The sequence below is a fragment of the Lepisma saccharinum genome, chromosome 14 (genome assembly GCF_977018435.1).
Source record: "Lepisma saccharinum chromosome 14, izLepSacc3.1, whole genome shotgun sequence".
In the NCBI taxonomy this organism is placed as follows: Eukaryota; Metazoa; Arthropoda; class Insecta; order Zygentoma; family Lepismatidae; genus Lepisma; species Lepisma saccharinum.
Genome location: NC_139242.1, coordinates 57,624,147 through 57,646,285, shown reverse-complemented (window position 1 = coordinate 57,646,285; position 22,139 = coordinate 57,624,147). Strand labels below are relative to the sequence as shown.

At 37.2% G+C, this 22,139-nt stretch overlaps 2 protein-coding genes across 3 annotated transcripts; both read right to left on the bottom strand.

The window, feature by feature from the left end:
• Positions 1 to 529: 529 nt before the first annotated feature.
• LOC145998370 (uncharacterized) lies at positions 530 to 5,957 on the bottom strand. The gene is made up of 2 exons (XM_083134778.1): positions 5,632 to 5,957; positions 530 to 4,565 (listed from the first exon to the last, which is right to left on the bottom strand). Exons 1-2 carry the CDS (start codon positions 5,955 to 5,957, stop codon positions 530 to 532), a joined length of 4,362 nt encoding a protein of 1,453 aa, XP_082990904.1.
• Positions 5,958 to 11,069: 5,112 nt separating this feature from the next.
• LOC145998918 (apolipoprotein D-like) lies at positions 11,070 to 21,214 on the bottom strand. 2 transcript variants are annotated; one of them, XM_083135686.1, is made up of 5 exons: positions 21,080 to 21,214; positions 16,027 to 16,151; positions 14,710 to 14,929; positions 12,848 to 12,999; positions 11,070 to 12,044 (listed from the first exon to the last, which is right to left on the bottom strand). In XM_083135686.1, exons 2-5 carry the CDS (start codon positions 16,141 to 16,143, stop codon positions 11,766 to 11,768), a joined length of 768 nt encoding a protein of 255 aa, XP_082991812.1. In that variant the 5' UTR covers positions 16,144 to 16,151; positions 21,080 to 21,214; the 3' UTR covers positions 11,070 to 11,765. The 2 variants fall into 2 exon arrangements, with proteins under 2 accessions (XP_082991812.1, XP_082991810.1); XM_083135684.1 differs by lacking the exon at positions 21,080 to 21,214 and adding an exon at positions 16,949 to 17,195.
• Between the last annotated feature and the right edge of the window lie 925 nt (positions 21,215 to 22,139).

Genomic DNA, 22,139 nt, shown 5'->3' with positions numbered 1-22,139 from the left:
TATTCATTTGGCTTTTTTAGTTCTGGGATACATTTTTCATTCTAAATTATTTCATTATTCACTGCAGAGTACAACACATAGGAACAAGAATGCGAGCTCGTCACGGGTTCGATTCCCGGCCTTAATTGTTTCTTTGTGAGGTCCTGTTGGAGTTGCGTTGATTCTTGTAAGAAAACACAATCACAAATGCACACGCTGATTCTTTTGAGACATCTATTTTCTACCTGTAATGCACTAACTACCATGAAGTATCACTGAAAGGCAATTCTAATCACTTTAGACGACCTATGTGCTTAGTAATGTCCAGCTGTGGTTATCGCGATTCGCGCCATGTTGTTTCTCTCTCACTAACCGTTTTCTTTGCTTGGCGCCCACGCAAACAGCTGATACATGGACTCCATACGCCATCTCTTGAGAACAAAAGTAATTTAACCCACATCATCAAAACCAAATAATGAAAACAAGAACACATTCCTATACATATTCCCCCCTCTTGATTGGATAAATTCCAATCAACAGATTTGCTAATTCAATTGTCATTAGGTAATGGAATCAATTTGTTCACTGGTCTTTTAGTAAAACCAGTTGTTGATCTAATTTTTGCCACACGCACTACACCGTCTTTACCAGGAAACGTCTCTTCCACTACTGCTATTTTCCATGTAAGTGGAGGTGCGTTGTCTTCTTTGACCAGAACCACCATGCCTAGTTGAAGATTTTCTGTTGAAGCCGTCCATTTACGACGCTGTTGTAGTTCGTGGAGATAATCCTTCGACCATCTTTTCCAAAAATGTTGTTGTAATTGCTGAATGTGTTGCCATCTAGAAAGACTGTTTTGGGGCAAGTTAGTTAAATCAGGCTCAGGTATGGACATGAGAGGTGACCCTATAAGAAAGTGACCAGGTGTTAAGTAAAAGGTGTCACTGGGATTATCAGATATTGAGGTCAGGGGTCGGGAATTGAGGCATGCTTCAATTTGCGTTAACAATGTTGCAAGCTCTTCGTATGTCAAAGTAGCATTTCCCACTATCCTCTTAAAGTGATATTTCATAGACTTTACAGCGGCTTCGCACAATCCTGCAAAGTGGGGCGCGTTAGCTGGAATGAAGTGCCAGTTGATTCCATCTTTTATTGCAAAATCTTCAAGTCCACCTTTTAGCTGTTCTGCTTTGAAGAGTTGACTGAGTTCTCTCAGTTCTCTATTAGCTCCAACAAAATTAGTCCCGTTGTCACTGTATATGTTTTGACATTTTCCTCTTCTAGAAACAAATCTGCGTAGAGCAGCGATAAATGCGTCTGATGTTAAGGAAATAACTGCTTCAATATGCACTGCTTTAGTAGCCATGCACACAAATATAGCTACATATCCCTTGGTAGTGATTCTGCTTCTTCTGTTTGTTCTTATGATGCAAGGACCAGCACAATCTACTGCTGTATTTAAAAATGGACGTGATGGTGTGACTCTTGGGCTTGGTAATTGTCCCATGAGTTGATGTGACGCCTTGGCTTGCAACTTAAAACATATTAAGCATTTATGCAAGACAGATCTTACTGTTTGTCTGATATGTGGAATCCAGTATTCCTGTCTTAAAGAGCTTATCAACAATTGAGGCCCTGCATGTAATAAACGACGATGTTCTGATTCAATTATGAGTTGCGTCAGATGATGTTTGGTAGGCAAAATTAATGGATATTTGCTCTCATATGGCAATTCTGAATTTTCGAGTCTTCCATCAACTCGTAACAGCTGTCTGTCATCAATAAATGGATGAAGATCCTTGATAGGACTATTTTCTGATACTTGTTGTCCTTCTTCTAAGTCATGAATATCTTGTGGAAATGAAATGCGTTGCACAATTAAGATACATTTCATCAGTACTGCACGTAATTCAACATAAGAAAAGTTTCCTGTTCTCTTCGAAACAGGATTCTTAACATTGTAAATGAATCTGTAGCATGTTGCTACTACACGAAGCAATCTCTGTAATGTGGAAAATCTCAGCATGAAATCTGCTTCTGTTCCATGTATCTTGCTAAACATTGATGTAACTATCTTCCTTTGTTCTGTTATGCATTCTTCAAGTTCGCTATTTTCCATAACATGTAATGGCCAAATATCTTCTTTTAACCACGTAGGTCCATTCCACCAAATTTCCGAATCCTTGAGGGCTCTTGGTTCTACTCCCCTTGTTATCAAATCTGCTGGATTACACTTAGATGTGACATGATGCCATTGGTTAATAACAGAAAGTTCCTGGATCTGTGCAACACGGTTACCTACGAAGGTTTTCCATCGAGTGGGGGACGCTGCTAGCCACCCAAGTACGATTTTTGAATCTGTCCAAAAATATGTACTGTCAATTGGAATTCTCAAAATTGGTGTTGTTTTCTTAACTAGTTTAGCTAATAGAAGAGCACCGCACAATTCTAGTCGTGGCAAAGTAACTTTTTTTATTGGCGCTACTCTTGACTTTGCGCACAGTAATTTAACATTGATTCTTCCTAACTCATCTCTTGATCTAATATAAATGCAACAACCATAAGCTCCTTCTGCTGCGTCGCTGAATCCATGTATCTGAATGTCATTTGTCTTTTCTGTTGTCAGTACAAATCTCTCTATTTGGATGAGAACTATATCTGGTAGTTGTTGATACAAATTCGTCCATTGGTTTCTTAAATCTGAATCTAATTGTTCATCCCACTCCAATTTACAACTCCAAAGATTCTGCAAAAACATCTTGTATAAAATGACAGTTGGACTGATAAGTCCCAGTGGATCAAATATGGAGCTAACAATTGACACAACTTGTCGTTTGGTTATGTTCGTTAATGGTGAACAAAAGTCTCCATCTTTCGCTACTTTGCACGAAATTAAAAATTTGTCTGTTGATGGTTGCCAGATGAGGCCTAATGTGTTTATTTCTGCTTCATTATTGAACTGAAATGGTAAATGAACTTCTCTGTGTTCTTCTGGTACTGCTTGCACCAATTCCTCACAATTGGAGCACCATTTGCGTAAAATAAATCCACCTCGTTTCAAGAGTTCATTCAGTTCAGACTGTAAGTTGAGCATAGTTTCAATGTTATCACCTCCTGATGCTACATTGTCACAATAAAAATCCCTTAATAATATGCTGGATGCATTGGGAAAGTTTTCGTTTTCCTGTCTTGCAAGCATTTGTAATGCTGCAACAGCTTGGTACGGCGATGAGGTTAAGCCATAAGTTACAGTTAATAATTCATAAGTTTGTATTTCTTCGTTTGGTGATTTTCTCCACAATATTCTTTGATATTTAGTGTCATAAGGATGGACTCTAATGTTGCGAAACATCTGGGCTATATCTGCTGTAAAAACTATCTTGTGCGTTCTGAACCTCAGTACAATAGAGTATAGATCTTCTTGGACTGTAGGCCCTGTCATTAGAACATCGTTAAGGGATAGTCCACTGTCTGTTTTCGATGATCCATCAAATACAACTCTCACAGGTGTTGTAGTACTTTCTCTAATAATAGCATGATGCGGTAGGTAATATGACTCCTTGTTCTCTTCATCAGTAGTTTTAATTTGCTTCATGTGGCCTAATGATTCATAATTGTCCATGAATTCACAATAGTTCTGCCTGAGTGTTGGCTGTTTTGTTAATCTTCTTTCCAACTGATGAAATCTTTTGTCTGCTTGTTGAAACGAATTCCCTAATTCAGTATGATTTGGTTTGAATGGTAGCCTAACCATAAATCTACCATCCTTCTGCCTGATGGTTGTTTCTTGAAAATGCCTTTCACAATCCATTTCTTCTTTGCTCTTGGTCTTTGTGAATACTTCCTCTAACTCAAGAAACCTCTGTAATTGTAATTGAAGGCTATCTTCAGTACGTACAAAACATGAAGTAACTGTTGTAGGTGCTTCACATTGTTGAGGCATAGCTCCTGCTAAAATGTATCCTAACTCTGTATCTTGAAGTACAGGATAATTTCCTATTCTTGTTCTTCTATCTGAACGTAGTAGCAAGATAAATAGTTCAGATCCAATCAACAAATCTATGTTGCCTGGCTGATGAAATGAAGGATCAGCAAACTGAATATCCTTTGGAAGATTCCAAGTACTGCAATCGATTATCTGTGTAGGCAAGTCGCCTGTGGTTTTTGGTAACACAAGACACTTCACTGTTGTTGTATAATTAGACGTTCTAGACTGGATTACAACATCTACACAATGTTTAGTTTCAAGACACGAATTGTTTATTCCCTGAACTGGAACAACATAGTTTTCTTTCGTCAGTCGTAGTTTTTGCACTAATGATGTGGTTACAAAATTAGACTGACTCCCACTGTCTAAGAGAACTCTGCAATAATGAAATTGTCCATTGTTGCCCTTTACCTTCACTAAGGCAGTTGACAATAAAACTTGTGAAGTGTGTCTTTCTTTGACTGTACAATATGAAGATTGAGGTGCTTCATCTCTTGCCACATTGTTGCTTTCTTGAGGAGACACCCTGGAATTCAATAGTTGTCTATTGCTTGTATTGTTACTGACACTCGCCGATCTTGGTCTTTCAGGTGTATCCCTGTGCAAGAGAGTATTATGTTTCAAATTACAAATTTTACAATTTCCAGATTTACAAAATTTCACTGAATGTTTTGAAGATAAACAATTAAAACAAAGACCTTTCTTCTTCACAAATTCTTGTTTCTGTTTATAACTTGCCTGTAAGAAAGTCTCACATTGGTACAAAGTATGATTTGCGGAACAGTACATGCACTGAATGTTAGTGGATGTTGCTAAATACGTGTTGCTTTGTTTCATGAATTTACCTTGTTTATCATGTGATTGAAACTGCTTAGCATTGGTGTCACTATGTGTCGGTTTCATGTTTTCTAAAGCTTGACACCTGCGCTCTACAAATGCAAATAATTTGATTTGATTTGATTTGATTTAGTTTATTTTACTTCGCGTTTTGTGCCTCTTGGCTAATTTGCGAAGATGGGGATGAGTGATGAAATGATGAAATTGATGAATGGACATTCACAAACAACCAAGCCCGACCGGGATTCGAACCCGGGACCCTTGGCGTCGCAGCGCGATGTGCTAACCACTCGGCCACAGGGTCGGGCACAAATGCAAATAATTCTGACAAGGTAGGAAAGTAATCATGCTCTTGTGATAATTCAAATTCCTTACGAGTATTGTGATCCAAATGAGATACAAAATGTTGTGATAAAATGACTTCATCCAAAGGCACCTCAAGTTTAAGAGCCTTTAAAGCATTCAGATTTGAGGTTGCTGTATTTACAAACTGTCTCAATTCATTTGCATCTTCTTTACGCACCGACTTTATGTGTAATAGTTCACTAACGTAATGTGATGCAATAAGCCTGCTATTATCATATCTTTCAGTGAGCAAGTTCCATGCTACTGTATAATTTGTCTCACTGACATGCAAGTTTGAAATGAGCTTACTGGCTTGTCCCTTTAAAGAGGACCGCAAATAATGAAATTTTTGTATTGCTGGTAATGTATTGTTATCATGGACCAACACTTTAAAATTGTCCTTGAATGGAAGCCAGTTTTCATAATTTCCATCAAAAGAGGGTATGGAAATCTTTGGAAGTCTAAGTTGAGACTGAACTGACGTAACAGAACTAGTACTAACACTGGGCTGATTCATTTGATCATGCCGCATCACTATTGTCTCCATTTGAGACCTAATGCTGTAGTACTTTTCTTCAAATTCTATTCTGTGAACTTCCTCTTCGGTTGCTTCCGATTGAAGTTCCAAACTGGTTTGAACGTCATTGAATTTGTCCCACATCTCTGTCAAGTGACTTAATCTCAATTTAATTTCCTGAACACTCTGTATATTAATGTCAAATGCATCGACGAATGCTTTCATACGGGTCAATTGCCCTTTGTAGCTTCCTCGCACAACTTTTAAACGTTTAATCTCTGCCTCTGTCATGGTGAAAGGATAACTGATAAGGTTTCACAATAATGCAATTAATGAACGTAATGTAATGTAAAGAAAGGAAAAGGAAATGGTACTAAAATGAGCCTGATTACCTGCAAACTTCAGCGCTGCCGATGTTGGACACACAATCGTCTCGCCGGTTGGAAACACTGCTGCACTGCTCGCACGAAGAATCAGCTGATTTCCTTCCCCGCCTTCTGAATATGCTTGCTACGCAATAAATTTAGTATCGAGATTCCGGAATGTCCCTTCTGCCACCCGCACGAAACGTTCAGTTCTTGAGACACGAATCCACACAACTGGACCACGCTATGTCAATGCAAAACTAGAACACACCGTTCACCACAAAGGTTACAGTTCACAGTCAGGTAGAGGTAAGACATCCAAGGCTTGGAGGACCATAAAAATGTTGGAGTTGCGTTGATTCTTGTAAGAAAACACAATCACAAATGCACACGCTGATTCTTTTGAGACATCTATTTTCTACCTGTAATGCACTAACTACCATGAAGTATCACTGGAAGGCAATTCTAATCACTTTAGACGACGTATGTGCTTAGTAATGTCCAGCTGTGGTTATCGCGATTCGCGCCATGTTGCTTCTCTCTCACTAACCGTTTTCTTTGCTTGGCGCCCACGCAAACAGCTGATACATGGACTCCATACGCCATCTCTTGAGAACAAAAGTAATTTAACCCACATCATCAAAACCAAATAATGAAAACAAGAACACATTCCTATACAGGTCCCTTCATCAATTTAATTATATCATCACTCATCCTCATTTTCGCGATAACCAAATGTGGCAGAAAAGTGAAGTAAAATAAACCAAACCAACAACAATTAGAACGCGCGTTTTCTTGAACAAATTAATACATCCATATTTATGACTTTTTAGTTTACACATTTTTTATTGGAGGCCAAATTATTAGTATATTTAAATAAAACACTACTAAAACGAGAGCGAGAGAGAGCGTGAGCAAATAAGCAAATATTTGTTATTTAATCATTATATATTCCATATTTGAAAAAAAGAGAATAGAAACCATAACATTTTTATCTCCACATAATACAAGCACGCTTTCCCATTGATATACAAATAAAACTACATCCCATATTACACATACATATTGTACAACGTTTAAAAGTTATGTAAATACAGAGAACATAAGCACTGCAGAAAATTTTCCCCTGAGTTCTTTGGAGGATTTACAACGGAATCGAAGAGAAACGAATCCCCTATCTGTCCTATAGAAGATAGACTGGAGGACCTGAAACCACGGGCTTTCAACCATGGGAGCGGGGGGCGAGGCTGCAAGGGAGGTACAGGCAGAAATCTTCCCTTTCTCTTCGGGCGGTTGTCTATACCTGGATCTGGTAAGGCGGAAGAAGAGCCAGCTAGGGTATCCAGCCTTGCCAGCTGATCACATCGAGGGACAAGAAGCGCGTGTAAAGAAGTGTTGCATATGAACTGAGGCTTCATGATAATAAATATTGTGATTTGAAAATAATTAGAGACGTGAGATTGATTGATCTATCTCTGCTAGACTAGCAACTCCTCAGTGCACGTCACTGTTTGTTTCCAAATTTGCATGACATAACCTGCAACAGTTTTGGTTTCAACAAGATGGTGCCACACCTCATACTGCTACCGCAACAATCGATTTATTGAAATAACAATTTGGCGACAAAATTATTTCCAGAAATAGTCCAGTGAATTGGCCTCCAAGATCATGTGACCTAACGCCACTGGATTATTTTCTTTTGGAATATGTAAAGTCTCTGGTTTATTCTGATAAACCAGCAACAATTGACGCTTTGGAAGCCAACATAACTCGTGTTATTAACGACATACGTCCCCAATTACTTGAAAAAGTGGTTCAAAATTGGACTGATTGAATCCGGTTCATCACAGATAGTCGTGGTGGACATATGCGGGAAATTATTTTCAAAAAGTAAATGTTAGAAAGTTATCTGTAAAATAGAAACACAATTGGCTTTAAATTTAATTTTTTATGTGTTTTATTTCAATTCAAAGTTCTATCACTCTAAAAAAAACTATATTATGTACAGACTATTGCTCGCCTGCGATAATTCGTTCATATCAGGATGTTTTCAGAAGTTCCGGTTTGTAGGGAAAGCTTCAAAATGTTTTTACGCCCAGATTGTACAGACAACGGTAAATGAAATAGTAGTCAAATTGCCCATGGCTATTTTCATTCTATATTTATTCTATATCTGGTTTTGTTTTAAGAAATGTAATTCTGTTGACACAAAGTTGATGTTTCCCTATGCTTATTGACGTTTTTATTTCATGTCGTTATCACATCGTGCTACGATGCCAGGGGTTCCGGGTTGGAATCCCGACCTGGGCGTTGTGAGTGTCCATTCATCAATTTCATCACATCAACTCATCCCCATCTTTGCAAATTAGCCAAAAGTGGCACAATAGACGAAGTAAAATAAAGCAAATCAATCAATCATTTAAATTCATGATCGTCACATTGTGGATGGACAATTTGCCTACTGTTGCTTTTGCTGTTGGTGGGTGTACACTGAACACTGGAAAAATATTGATGTCCTGCAATAAAGGGGGAACGATGCAACTAAGCTGTAAAAAAGGGCCCATCTCATTGTAGTCACGCTCAATCTCAACTGCTTAAAGCAGGATCTACCATATAACAGTTGGGCTGAAAAGTTCGTAGGCTGACTCATAGATGGCGTTACTAGAATTAAATCCATGTGATTTTTACTTAGTACTAACCTTCAAAAGATACGTGTATAAATTTCACAGCTGCCGGATAATTAGTTCGTGAGATATAGCATTGTGAGTGAAGCAGCTTTTGTTATTGTGAAAAAATGGATAAAAAAGAATTTCGTGTGTTAATAAAGCATTGCTTTTTGGCGAAAAAAATTACTGTTGAAGCCAAGGCTTGGCTTGATAAACATTATTCGGACTCTGCACCAGGAAAATCAACCGTTGAGGAAGTGGTTTGCTAAATTTAAACGAGGCGAAATGAGCATCGAAGACGATGCACGCAGTGGACGCCCCAAAGAGGCTGTTACCGACGAAAACATCAAAAAAGTCCACAAAATAATTTTAAATGATCGTAAAGTGAAGTTGATCGAGATAGCTGAGACTTTAAAAATATCAAAGGAACGTGTTGGACATATTGTGCATGAATATTTGAACATGCGAGAGCTGTGTGCAAAATGGGTGCCGCGCGTGCTCACAATCGATCAAAAGCAACAACGTTTTGATGATTCGGAGCAATGTTTAGCGATATTCAACCGTAATAAAATTGCTTCCCCATCCACCATATTCTCCAGATCTGGCCCCCAGTGACTTTTTCCTGTTTGCAGACCTTAAAAGAATGCTCGCTGGAAAGAAATTTAGCACTGATGAAGAGGTAATCGCCGAAACTGAGGCCTATTTTGAGGCTAAAGAGAAATCGTACTATAAAAATGGCATCGAAAAATTGTATGACCGCTATAATCGTTGTATCGCCCTCGAAGGCAACTATATTGAATAATAAAATCGAATTTTGTCAAAAAAATATTTTTTTACTATGTTAGCCTACGAACTTTTCAGCCCAACTGTTACAGAGTGTCAGTGAAAGTAAGCTGTTGTCCAGTCCATTCTTCTAGGAAATTATTTTTACGAATTCAAACAAGAACTTAAGATCTTTTCAATTTTATTTTTAACAATGCCAGAATATAGAATTCTAATAGACACATAGTTAATATTTCCCTTTCTTTTTATATCAAATTCAAATAAATTTATATCCAACAACTCAGTTGATTAATAATTGGGGGATAATACGTGAGTAGTGCCCGCGGCCATACGACCGAGAATTATAGATTAGGTTCCTGGATACTGAACCTAATAATAATCTAATTATCAATTGAAAATAACAAACCTAATATTGAACAAATTAATAAATATCTATCTAAAGAATTAAAAGGAACCACAATCTACTTACATCCCCCAACGGATAGCCACACTCACCATTCACGTGCATGGCCGTATTTAGAGGGGGGGTTTCTAGGGTTCAACCCCCCCCCCCGAAACTTCTGACATGTTGGATTAATGGAAGTTCAGAAACCAAAATCTGTAACAAATTTTCATTTTTTTTTTCGAAGCATCACAAAAATACATGGGAGACAATGTTGAAACGATCGAGCTAGAATTTTCATACATTTGGAATTCTGAAACTTGAGTGAAACAGGATTTATTCTCAGAATCGTAGCCCACCAGCGACCACTCAATTATCACTTCTGCTGTCATATTTCGAGTGTTGCTCCCGCGTCACAAGGAATATAGACTGAAGATTCCCTTAAGATTGTCCCAAAATTCCCTTTCCAGCTTTTAAATTCCATGTCCGATAAAGTCGAAAATCCCCTTTGATAGGAGTTCAAACCTAGGATCTCCAGTTTTGTAGCGCATTACGTTCGCGATTGAGGTTACAATCCATGCACCAGGCTAAGTTTTTAAAAAGAATAAGTGGTTCCACACTTTTCAAAATTCCAAAAATTTAATTTTAAAGTCAAACAACAAAAGCTTTATGACTAAAATTTCCATCTAACTTTTAAAGCTTTTCTCTTGAAGGTATCTAAAGTTTAATGACGAAGTATAATAATTGTGGATTTCAGTACAAACTATATGAAACGTAAAAAAAAATAAAAAAAATAAATAAACTTGTGCTGGATATTCACTCAACTGCTGGATTGAGTAAGCCCCCTCAAGGATATAACAATAATATAATAATAATTATTATTGTACAATTATTGTTATTATTTCTATTATTCAAATTTCTGGCGACGCCCATGGGAACAATTATGAATGAACCCCCCCCCCCCCCGAAATTTTTCCTGCCTACGGCCATGTTCACGTGTACAGTAAGAGTCACTTCACTCTTTCCCCCTTTAACGGACGTCTCCAGACTGAGCAGGCTTGATTCTTCCTCATGGCTCTGAGCATGCTAGCCAATCAAAATGAGGCAACACGTCATACAATGATACCAACTCACTTTGTGGGCAGAGGGTTATAACGATTACACGATATTTACAGTTTACAAGGAATTCATTACAAAAAGTAATTCATATGTCACAAATATTTATTTATTTATTTATTTATTGTATAAAAACATGGACGAACAAATATTTTTGGTAATCCACCATTGCACTGTATAGCATACCTCAGAAAATTTTCAACTCTGTACATGATTTTCCGCTATTTCAAGTCGCATTTTCAATGCACTAATATTGCTTTGATTGTTACATAGTAACTAATACCTGAGACAAATTCTGATTTCTATGGAGTGAATTGTGATTGAAAAGTCAAGTTTACAACATAAAATAAGCAAGACAATGAAATGATGTTAGCTAATAGTAATGGATTAACATCTCTGAAATCTCTATGCATAGATGCACACATTTTCTTCAAATTTTTTAAAGATACTTGATTTTTCGAATAATTGTATGCACTCAATCATTGCCTGGTTTTAACATATACTGTGCATATCTTTCTCTCTCAAGATTACATTTTCATGTGGAAAGGTGCAATGGTACTTCATACACACCCTTCTCTGCGGTGCTTTCGTTTTTCAACTGTTCATTCGTACAGTGTGGTAAGCCATGTATGTCTTATTCCACTGTTTTGGCACAAAATATTTCACAAACAAAGGAACACACACACACACACACACACACACACACACAAATATATGATTATGTAGCATAGCTAGTTAAAGCAAAATATAATGATGATCAATGTCGATGATTTAGTCACTTAATTCTTCACGGAATCCACTCGGCGTCTGGGTGCATAACGTTTTCTTTTTCACCGTCCCTGTTGACTCGATCATAAATGTTCTTTGCGCCTTCCACCGCAGCCTCGATTCCATCACCAATCTTCTCTCCTGCTGTTCTGACAACGGTTGCAACGTTGTGGGCGCTGAAAGTGTCGTCATCGATGTTGATGTTAAAGTTGGCGTCTGCTTCCTTCGAACAGTCAGTCTGGTCGATAATGCTGAAGTCATGAGGGTTGACTCCCAAGCTGTTCAGCTTGTTTCGAACCTAAAATCAAGACACAAATGTAAGTCATTGCTTTTCTTGTACGGGATTTGCATTCAAAATATGTTCAATATCCTTGCAGTGAGATCGACTACAGTGGTTAAATTGGGTCCACCTTCATGTAACATTTACATTAAATTCGAGAATAATCATATTGCATAAAAGCATAACTATTTGATAACATTTTCTTAGTTATTCCATTTTTTCCTATTTTTTCATTTACGAGGTACAGTAGGATGAATACCACATTACCAAGCAAATTGTACATTAGCATGTTTATTCTTTTTGTTTTACCAAAGGAAAGCTTAAAGAATTGAAAACAATACGCCAAACAATTTCTTAACAACTTTTGCACCAGCATAGCTACGTTAAAATCCATGGATGCAATAAAAACAATGATAGTCAATTTGCCGAGCAATGCCGAGCAATTGCATACCACTGTGCCTACACTCTAGGCCCAAAGAAAATTTGTTAATTGTCATTACGATTTATTGCTCAGAACAGAAATTTAATAATTTCTAACGTTCAATTAGATGTTGATGAGTATTTATGATGAACGTATAACTTGTATTATATACAAATAACTTTGATTCCTATAATTTTTCTCCGAGAAAAATAGGTCTAACTAATGAATCGGAGTGTTTTTCACGACTGATCCTTTTCACAAATTTCAACAACATTCAAAATGTTCTACTGCAACGTAATAAAATATGCAAAACGTAGATGAGTGACATTTGTACATCCAAAAGTAATCAATTGTTAAAGCTCTAAACACAACAGTCTGTTGGAAGAGAAATTGTTCTTACCTTGTCGACGAACATTCTGTCGAGTGAAGGTCTTCTGGAGAGAATCGAGGCTGACTGGCGGTTGGCGAATGCCATCTTCTGACATGTGAAAATACCAGCGTAGTTCTCGTAATCAGTGGAGAACACTACATACGAAGCACTTCCAGCAACGCCTGAAATTGTAAGGTACAATGTAATTCAGAATGTCTTGTAAACACTTTAGGAGCGATCTGGTACATTTTTATGGTCCCTTTATGTAGAATCCCTAATTAATTTGACAGATAATGCAAGGAAATATTAGGGGGTTTACAGTTTAAAGCAATGTATTCTTAGGGATAGCCCCGAGATGTTTTTGAGGCATACAATAATAGCTGTTTTCTCATGACTTACATTTTGCTTATAGATAGATTATGTGTTGTTTGTATGCATGTGTCGTCTCTGTGGTCAAGTGCGTTCTCATCATCGACTGTGCTAGATCGAGTCCTGCTGTGAGGGTCTGTTCAACAAATCACCATTCATCCTCAGCGTCGCGATTAGCCAAAACTTGGAGACATGCGACGTTAATTAATAAAAATCTTTGTTTGAATTGGTTACAATAAATATAATTGTAAATATTTCGAAATTCGAGACGAGATGGAGAAAGAGACAGTTTTCCTCATTTCTCACATGTTCTGTGAAATATTTGTAGTCGAGGTTCACTTTTGCTAAAAAAAATTCAATCGTCATTTGAAAATCATGGATGATGGATTAACGTACCTATATTTCCTGAAACTTTCAAAGAAAATATATGGTCTTCAAGTTCCTGGTGTATCGATTAAACGACTAATAAGACTAGCAGAAACTATCAATATGTGAAAGTGGTTGCTTAGACTCTACGGGTTGGTACTTCCCTTGAAAGTGGAAGTCAGCGTTGGGCATGTACGAGCATCTTTCACTTCCTTATTACCTTCCTTTAATAAGAAGTGGCCGATGGATGTCTTATTGTGAAAATATCAACCTTGGCGGACACAGTCTTTACAACAGGAAATAACAATTACTACAGTAGCAGTGAGGACAAGAAAGGATGTATCTACAGGCTGAAGAGCTATTGTGAACTTGAAAAACCTGTTGTTGGTTGTAAAAACTCTGCCATGGCCTACATCAAAAGCACAAGAAACAGCCTTCTAAAAGAGGACACCGAATCTTTCCTGTATGTTACGCAAAATTCGCACATTTCTAAGCGCGTAGGTAACTTAAGCTAAGATTTCCTCTCCTGATTACCGGTATAATTAACGACAGAGAAAAAACGCCGCCGTTAAGAACACATTACTAGAAGCAATCATATATTTCACGCATCTAAAATGTAGGCAAATTATAATAATATCACTCGCTCTTAGTAAGTTTCAATTTTACATACTGTTACTTGTTGATTTGAATAGATTCAAGTGTAGTTGTGTTTTACGTAATTTTCCACTGGTACATATTTCCAATTACCTACGAGGTGGATTTAATTGATTTCTATAAATTTTAGAAATGAGATGATGCATCATTTTTTAAAAAAATATATAAATATATAAAAGACCTTGTACTTACTCGTGTTTTCCAATTGGACAACTTTTATGAAAAATGTATTGAGTGGGAATTTTCAAAAAATATTGTTTGCATTATTTTTAAAAGTTTAACTACATATTTCAACAACCTATTCCATGTGTTAATAATACATTAAACTCCGACTGTGCTTATTACTGCCACTGTTCGAATCGTTGACGTGAAACATTCTTCTTCAATTCTAAACTACAGCTGTGCAGACAACAGGTATGAGTCCCGTGCATATTTACAAAACACGGTAGTCTGAATGTTTGGAATGTTTATGAACGAACATAGAGGAAGTAAACATTACTCACTTAACGGGAATCTGACGATCATTTTGGCTGGCGTAGAAGGGTCTGGCACCTCGAGCGATCCAGTGTAGCGGTACTTGTGGTCGACGCTCGTGAGACCCAACAAGAAGTGTTCGCTTGTCTGTTCAACTTCCAGCTTTCCGTCGGCGGTTCGGCTGAAATTGTACGTTAAACATTTGCTGGCGGTCGAGAATTTTTCTATAACGTACCATTTGCCCAAGAACTGTAAAAATACAAAGAATATGCATGAGAATTTATCAGAATCGTTGCGATTAAATTATACATCCTATTACAATCTGTGCAATTCAGATTGCAGATTATGAACGAACCACTGGGGAAAAAATGTACGTGTTTTATTTTAGTCTCACATAATTATTGACTTTTATTAGACGTTTAATAACTGACATTTGACTATTCATTTATTGAAAGCGTAGCCAATGTAAAGATACAATGATTACCAATCTCGAACATCAATTGTCGTACAAAAATAAATTAAATATGTGCTCATCTGAGACCATGCGGATGCGTTTCGTACTCTAAATAGCTACATAGCGTCTGATAATTTTAAAGGACGTGTCTGGACATGAAATATTTTTTATGCCTATTAAATTGGAAATATGTTAGGCAAACAACAAGAGGCAAACTGATGCATGAAATAAAGAGACAAAGGTAAATTGGACTTTCGGAAATTTAGTATAAAAATAATCTCAAACTAAACCCATGCAATGGAGAGCAAAATTTTACATATTGAAACGAAGATATCTTCTGACATTTGAAATATGTTTTACTTGGTCAATTTTTCAGTTATTCTGTAAGCTGCTACTCCTTTGGAAAAAAAAAGTCACGGGGTCAGAGGGGCAATCAATTTTAATACACCCTGAATATCGTACAAACATTCATTTTGGGGCTAAAAGACCATTTAGTTATTTAGTTGTCTTTGTTTTCTGGGGGAGGATTGGTCGACAGGTGACGTCCTATCCCTATCCTTCTCCTAACATAATCACTGCTCATGGACGTGAGGAGAGGGGGGAAAAGGGGGCCACGCTCCCCGGGATAATTAATATCAACATTTAACACATATTTCATTTCACCACAGCAATTGAAGGTATGTTTGTGGGGTTGCTAAATTATGGGGGGAAATATAGTTCTTTTGGTATCCCTGGAAAAAAAATACCATACTTGGCCCCCCTGAAAAGAAAATCCTGCGGACGTCCTTCAGGGTAAGGCAACTATGTAGACGAGACTGAATATTTAAAGCATTGAATATAATTTAGTGGAGTTTTATAAATAAAATTGTTTGCGTAATTGATGCAAACTTACCCTGCTCATGTCGAATCCAGACGCTGGCTCAACCAGAGGGCAGGATCCCAAGTTGTAGGAATGGCCAAGGACACAGCTGGCACTGGCCAAGAGAACCAAAGCAACGAGCGACTTCATTTTCGTATCTGCGTTAAAAAAATTGGGAAACAAATAATGTTATTTTTTTGCGAGAACGAAAACAATAACAGGGAAAAAATAATACGATTAGACAAAACAGAAATATAGATCTTTGTCAATTACTCTTGGACCTACCGCGAAATTACAGATGCATGGTTACGTCATTTCCAAATATAGGGATACTGCCTCTGAAGATGGTTTACGATTCATTTGTTATTGTTTCTTCTACACCGATTTACTTTGGAATCTGGGAGAAATAAATGTTTGTTTTCTTGTAATCCTTACCTTGGTCATACGAGTAGCTTGGGAAGGGGCAACAGGATATTTTTAAAAAATTAATTTTGGTTGACTTCCTGGATTTTTAAAAAACGCAGTTTATTTTACTTCGCTTTTCTGTCCCTTTTGGCTAATCGCGAAGATGAGGATGAATGGTGGTAAGATTAAATGTATGACGGGACAATTACAAACGCATAGGGACAACACAACACGAGCCCCACAGAGGATTATACTGGCTGTAAGTCCAGACGCCAGAGCCTCGCTAGCCTGCAAAATGCCGTCCAGGGTGTACTACGTGGAAGAAGGTTGATATTTGGGTGTCTTGGATAAGAGTCACCTCTTACGCCCCTTGACTTGCTGGACCTGGGACAAAGTAATAGAGTAGTGTTTATAGTTCTCCCAATCAGACTGCTAGCAAAGGTTGCTATTTTTATGAGAAGGGAAATCTTTCGATCCCCCCCCTAAAGTTAGGTCCTAAGTTACCTATAGTTGTGTATAGAAACAGAAATTCCAAATGAGATATACATACCGCAAGCTTTTAATGCGATTCCTTCCATAGGTATTATTCTACACCATGTTCAAAACAATACTTTGCCAGTTCGCCTACTTATTAATCACCTTTCGTCAACCTCAGAAACAAACGAACGGTTAGAAAATATTAACGCGTGAATTTAAAGTGAAAATCGAGTAAGTCATTCAAGTCTGTGAAGGAAATTATGCAATTTTATTTCCTTGTGCTTACTCATGAAGCCTGCTTGCCGTGACACTTCGTTTCATATCAGAAGTTATAATTTTCTGTTTACGATCCTACACTAAAAAGTATATAATCCAAAATTCACACATGGCTAATTTGACGTGAGGTACTCGGTTACCTTCAAACAGTGCTTGGCATAATCACTTTCCACTACGTTCTATAACTGGCAAAGGTTGGAAGGAGAAAACTGCCTCAATTAACTGTCGTTTATGTCCAGAAGTTTATCACTCATGGTTCACTGATGTCCTTTCATGCACTTTGAACAGTGGCGCTATCTATAGGACTTCTTTTTAGTCAATCTCTCAATCCTAATTTAGTTGGTTCTTTTCCTTCTTCCTCTTCTTCCTTAATTAGAACTTTCAGTTCGTCTGTGAGATTCATAACCGCAGAAGGATGTTTTAAATTGAAGGTTGCACGCTTCAAGGTCAGAAAACAAAAACTAGCTCTTCTTGCATAGCTTGCCTCTTAAGACGCAGTAATTGAGCATACCAAGACATGTTGCTGCAACTGGGAATGTCTTAAAGATTTTATCATGTCTTTCTGCAGTCGAGATGGCGGTAGAAGTAGATTACTTATTTATTAAAGACGGGGTTTATTTGTCTGTACTTCGTATACATTTTTTTTACTCTCCCACACATGGGCGCCCGGAAGGGGGGGGCAAGGGGGGTCGTGCCCCCCCCTGGAAAATGAAAGTCAACCAAAAATTATGTATTTCACACATAAAATTTCATTTTAGCCACAATAATATGTGTTAATTATTGCATGAACACCATAAATTCAAATGTAAGCAATGTTTTTTAGGGAACAACACTCTTTTGGGGGAAAATGTGACTTGTTTGCCCCCCTGGAAAAAAAATACCTTCCTTGCCCCTCCCTGGAAAAAATCCTGCGGACGTCCATGCTCCCACAAGTTCTTATTTTAAGGGCATTAGAACAAGTGAAGACGATTATAATAAGGTAATAAATTAAATAAAGTAATAGATTAGCTATTGTTCAATACACTTTGAGATTACAGAAAGGACAAATTTTAGGTAGTGCATGCTATAAGCAATTTATCCATGAATATATGCGCTGCGTTATGATAGGCCTGAAAACTGAATACTGTGGCTTTCCAGGATTCGAAACAAACTTATGATTTCGTAGAGAAATCCTCGTATCTTGTAAAGGGTCCAAATAGCACCAGTGTGATTTTAATGCTCAGTTTATAAGCAACCGAATCAAAGAAATGTTTGGTAAGAAATATGCACATGTACGTACATCAACCTAACTCTACGATGATGGTCGAACTTGCTTTTGAAGGTTCCCCATTCCCATTGAAGTTCGCTCATTGCTGTAGAGTAAGGCAACACACATTTCGTTACACGTATTTCAGATTCCAAGTGTGTCATTTTTATTGCCGGTGACTGTACAGGACAAAGAGAAATAAAAGTGCATTGGACAGTATACTTGTTAGTAAAAGTACAGAGAGTATAAAATCGGAGGAAATGAAGATCCTATGGTAAATTACAATCCACTTTTGCAAAAACACTAAATCCACTAACCAAGGCAGTTTTATTTACGTAAAATACAAACACTAAACATTTAATTCCAGTAAATGAGTGGCGCACCAGAAAAAGTTAAATAAAAATATCCTTACCATGAAAATATGAAAAAAAAATATCAGTGACTAACTTTTAAAAAAAAGAACTTTACTCTGACTGTTACATCAGTAATTTTACAAAATTCCTCCTATAGAGACATTACTTTTGGCACATAGTCCTCTAGAAAAAATACTCCGTGCATCGCTTGAAAACGGATGATCCCTCTTCCGAACCTTAAAATTCAAAGGTCATTTATTTCGACTGGGACTGTTTACAACGATATGCTGTTGCACAGTAAGTTACTTAATCTTATCTAAGGGTCGTCACCTTCAGCCTCTAGACTTGACCAGACCGTCTATCTTGGCCCACGAGTTTCTCTTTTAGTGTGCAATTCAAAACAAATGTTGTCAATAAAGATGATGTTCAAGAGTCGAATATTATTTGACTAGAATGAGTGCAATTGGCGATCTACTTGAAAGGGGAAAATTAACCAACTGTGATCTAGAAAGCCAGAAAGCAGCGTCGGCGGGACTATGAGCACTGACCATTCGTTACACAATTGCAAGTCACTTAGTATTCTTTGTCCCTCCCAGGCTTGTTGCTCCATGGCATATGCTAATTAAGTTTGCATTTGTGTTATGCGAGTGTCGTGGAAACAAGATCTTGGCTTGAGAGATAGTTGTTAATATTGTTCTCCTGCGGGACTAAATTGTGAACGTACACAAAATTGAAAACGATAATTTCAGTTATTGAGCTTTTGAACATACATTTACTTGACAAACTACGTGTTCGTGCAGGTGAACTTTCGCTTCATAAAGAATACCTAAGCTCCAAGTACATTGCAATGCACTTTTCTTCCCGACTGTACTCACCTCAATCTCAATGGCGTATTTGCGATTCAATCTCGAGGCGGTCTAATGTTGTATTAGACAAGTCAAACTTTGCAACATGTTTCTTAAATCAACAAGAGTTGTTTTTATGTTTTTTTTCAGTTCGAAGACATTTCGGGGATATGTTCGATAACTTTCCTTTGACAATTGAATATCAAAGGTCACAAACACTGTCTCTTTTTTGGTGAATACATCACCTTCAATTAATAACAATTTCTCAATAATACGCAGTAGCATGCTGCGATGCTCGAAATTTTTATTATGTGTTAAATATTTCATAGTTGATGTGCAAACAGGTGCGACAAAAACTGATACTTATTAAATTAAACTATACTTTATTACTTGTACGCTTTTCCATAAATTTATAAAATGTAATAAATAAAAAATTAAGGATATTTTCTTATTACGTGAATCACTTATGTTCACAAACCAGTCAGAAAATGAAAGCTCTAGAAATATCATGCTGTACAAGCTATCAACTTGAATTGGTTTGATTTGTTGTTTTAAGTCCACTTTATGCACAGATAGGCTAATTGGGACTGGACCTACAGTTTAAAATGGGATCTGAACTACTGTGCGATGTGTCTCCAATTAAGTTGAAGTTAAATCCTCTTGATGATACCTTTATGCTCTGGTTAAAGATTACCAGATAAATAATGAGCGTTTGTTTATTAATATCGCATAAATGGACACAAATAATAGAAGTGCACTACATATTACGCTAGATTAAAGAAAAATACGTGAAAAGATTAGCAGAATATCGATACTCGTCAGAACAACGCAGAGTTGAATGTTCACTTTAAAAATGGACGCAGTTTATAATTATTTTTATTATTATTATTATTCAACGAAGGTCATGAATAAACATGCAAATCGAGGGTAGAAGCATGTAGACAGGCGGCGTTCGAATATATTAGGATTTTCTGTCCAAAAATGACTTTGGAGTTTAACAACTTTCTCAGTTATATTAGCGAATTCAGTATTGAATACCAAAAAAAAATCTTGAAGCAGTATTCAACATGTACAAAACACAACATTCTTCTGGGATTCCCCACCGATTTTGACAAACAGTATGATCTTGCAATCATGGGGTCCCAGGTTCAACTCTTGATTCGGATAGATTTTAGTTGTTCGGTTCCCACAGTAAAATTTAAACATTCTCCATGTTTTGTTACAGTTCTGTCGTACAATTTAGGTAAACTCTGCTCACAGCTTTACCAACTTGTTGATTGATGTTTTAAGTCCAGTTTATGCTCAGTAAGGCTAATCGAGACTGGACCTACAGTTTAAAGTGGGATCCGAACCACTATGTGCCTCCACCGGGTATCAAACCCGGGACCCCTTGATTACAAGGTGACGACGCTTCTACTACGCCATCGGGGAGGCCTTTGTCAACTTGTCAAGCTAATAAAACAAGGCACAGAATGAAAACTCACCTGTTCAGCTGTCGATGGTAGTTTCTGTCACTTATTCGGTGCGAGAAGTGCTAATGGGCTTTGCTGCTCCTCGTTCTATATACCTTTCCTTCCCCGACACTGACTCATACGCGAGGGCCAAGGGCCATTTTCTCGTTGACCAATAACCGCACGGTCCTAACAGCGTCAGCAATGCAGGTGACGTCATCGCTAGTTCCCTTCCTCTCTCTTCCAGGAAGTTTCAGGGAGCAACTGTAATCGGCGTGATTTTTCGAGGAACGGGCGACAGTTTCTTCCTATGGATTGAGGCTTTTATTATGAACCGGCATTCCTTTGAACTCTTTGATCAAAAACAGCTATTGCTAATGTTTTCACTTGTTAGCTACCAAAGTAAATAAATGGTAGTAGCGCTCTGCAGTTACTTTTTAACTTTGTTGTATTTTTATAATTTAGTTATTTAACGTCGCTTTTCTGTGTATTTAGGTTAATCACAACGGTGAGGATTAATGATTATTATAAGATAAGATAAGATTTATTTCCATCCACTTGATCATATGAGTACAAATAGCACTATGATATGAGATAGGTCAATTACATGTGTAATTTTGAGTACAAAGGAATTAACACATACTTAAGCATATTAAAAAGTATAAAGAGTATAAAATAAAATTACATGTATAATTTTGAGTACAATGGAATTAACGCATACCCTCGAATGTATGTAGGTCCCCTCCCCCCAAAATGTACAAAATTTTCAATTCAATCAATTAAACAATATGACACTGCTACTACATTAGTTTAACAGTCACGAGACAGTCTGATATGATATGATATGATATGATATGATTCATTTCCATCCACTTGATCTTATAAGTACAAATAGCACTATGATATGGGATAGGTTAATTACATGTATGATTTTCAGTACAAAGGAATGAACACATACTTATGCATATTAAAAAGTATAAAAGAGTATAGAATAACTTAAAAATAGAAGAAAAATCAAAGGTTATGTCTATTAATGAAAAATATGATCCAAGTACTCCTCTGTGCTATAAAACAAATACTTCATAAGCAAGCT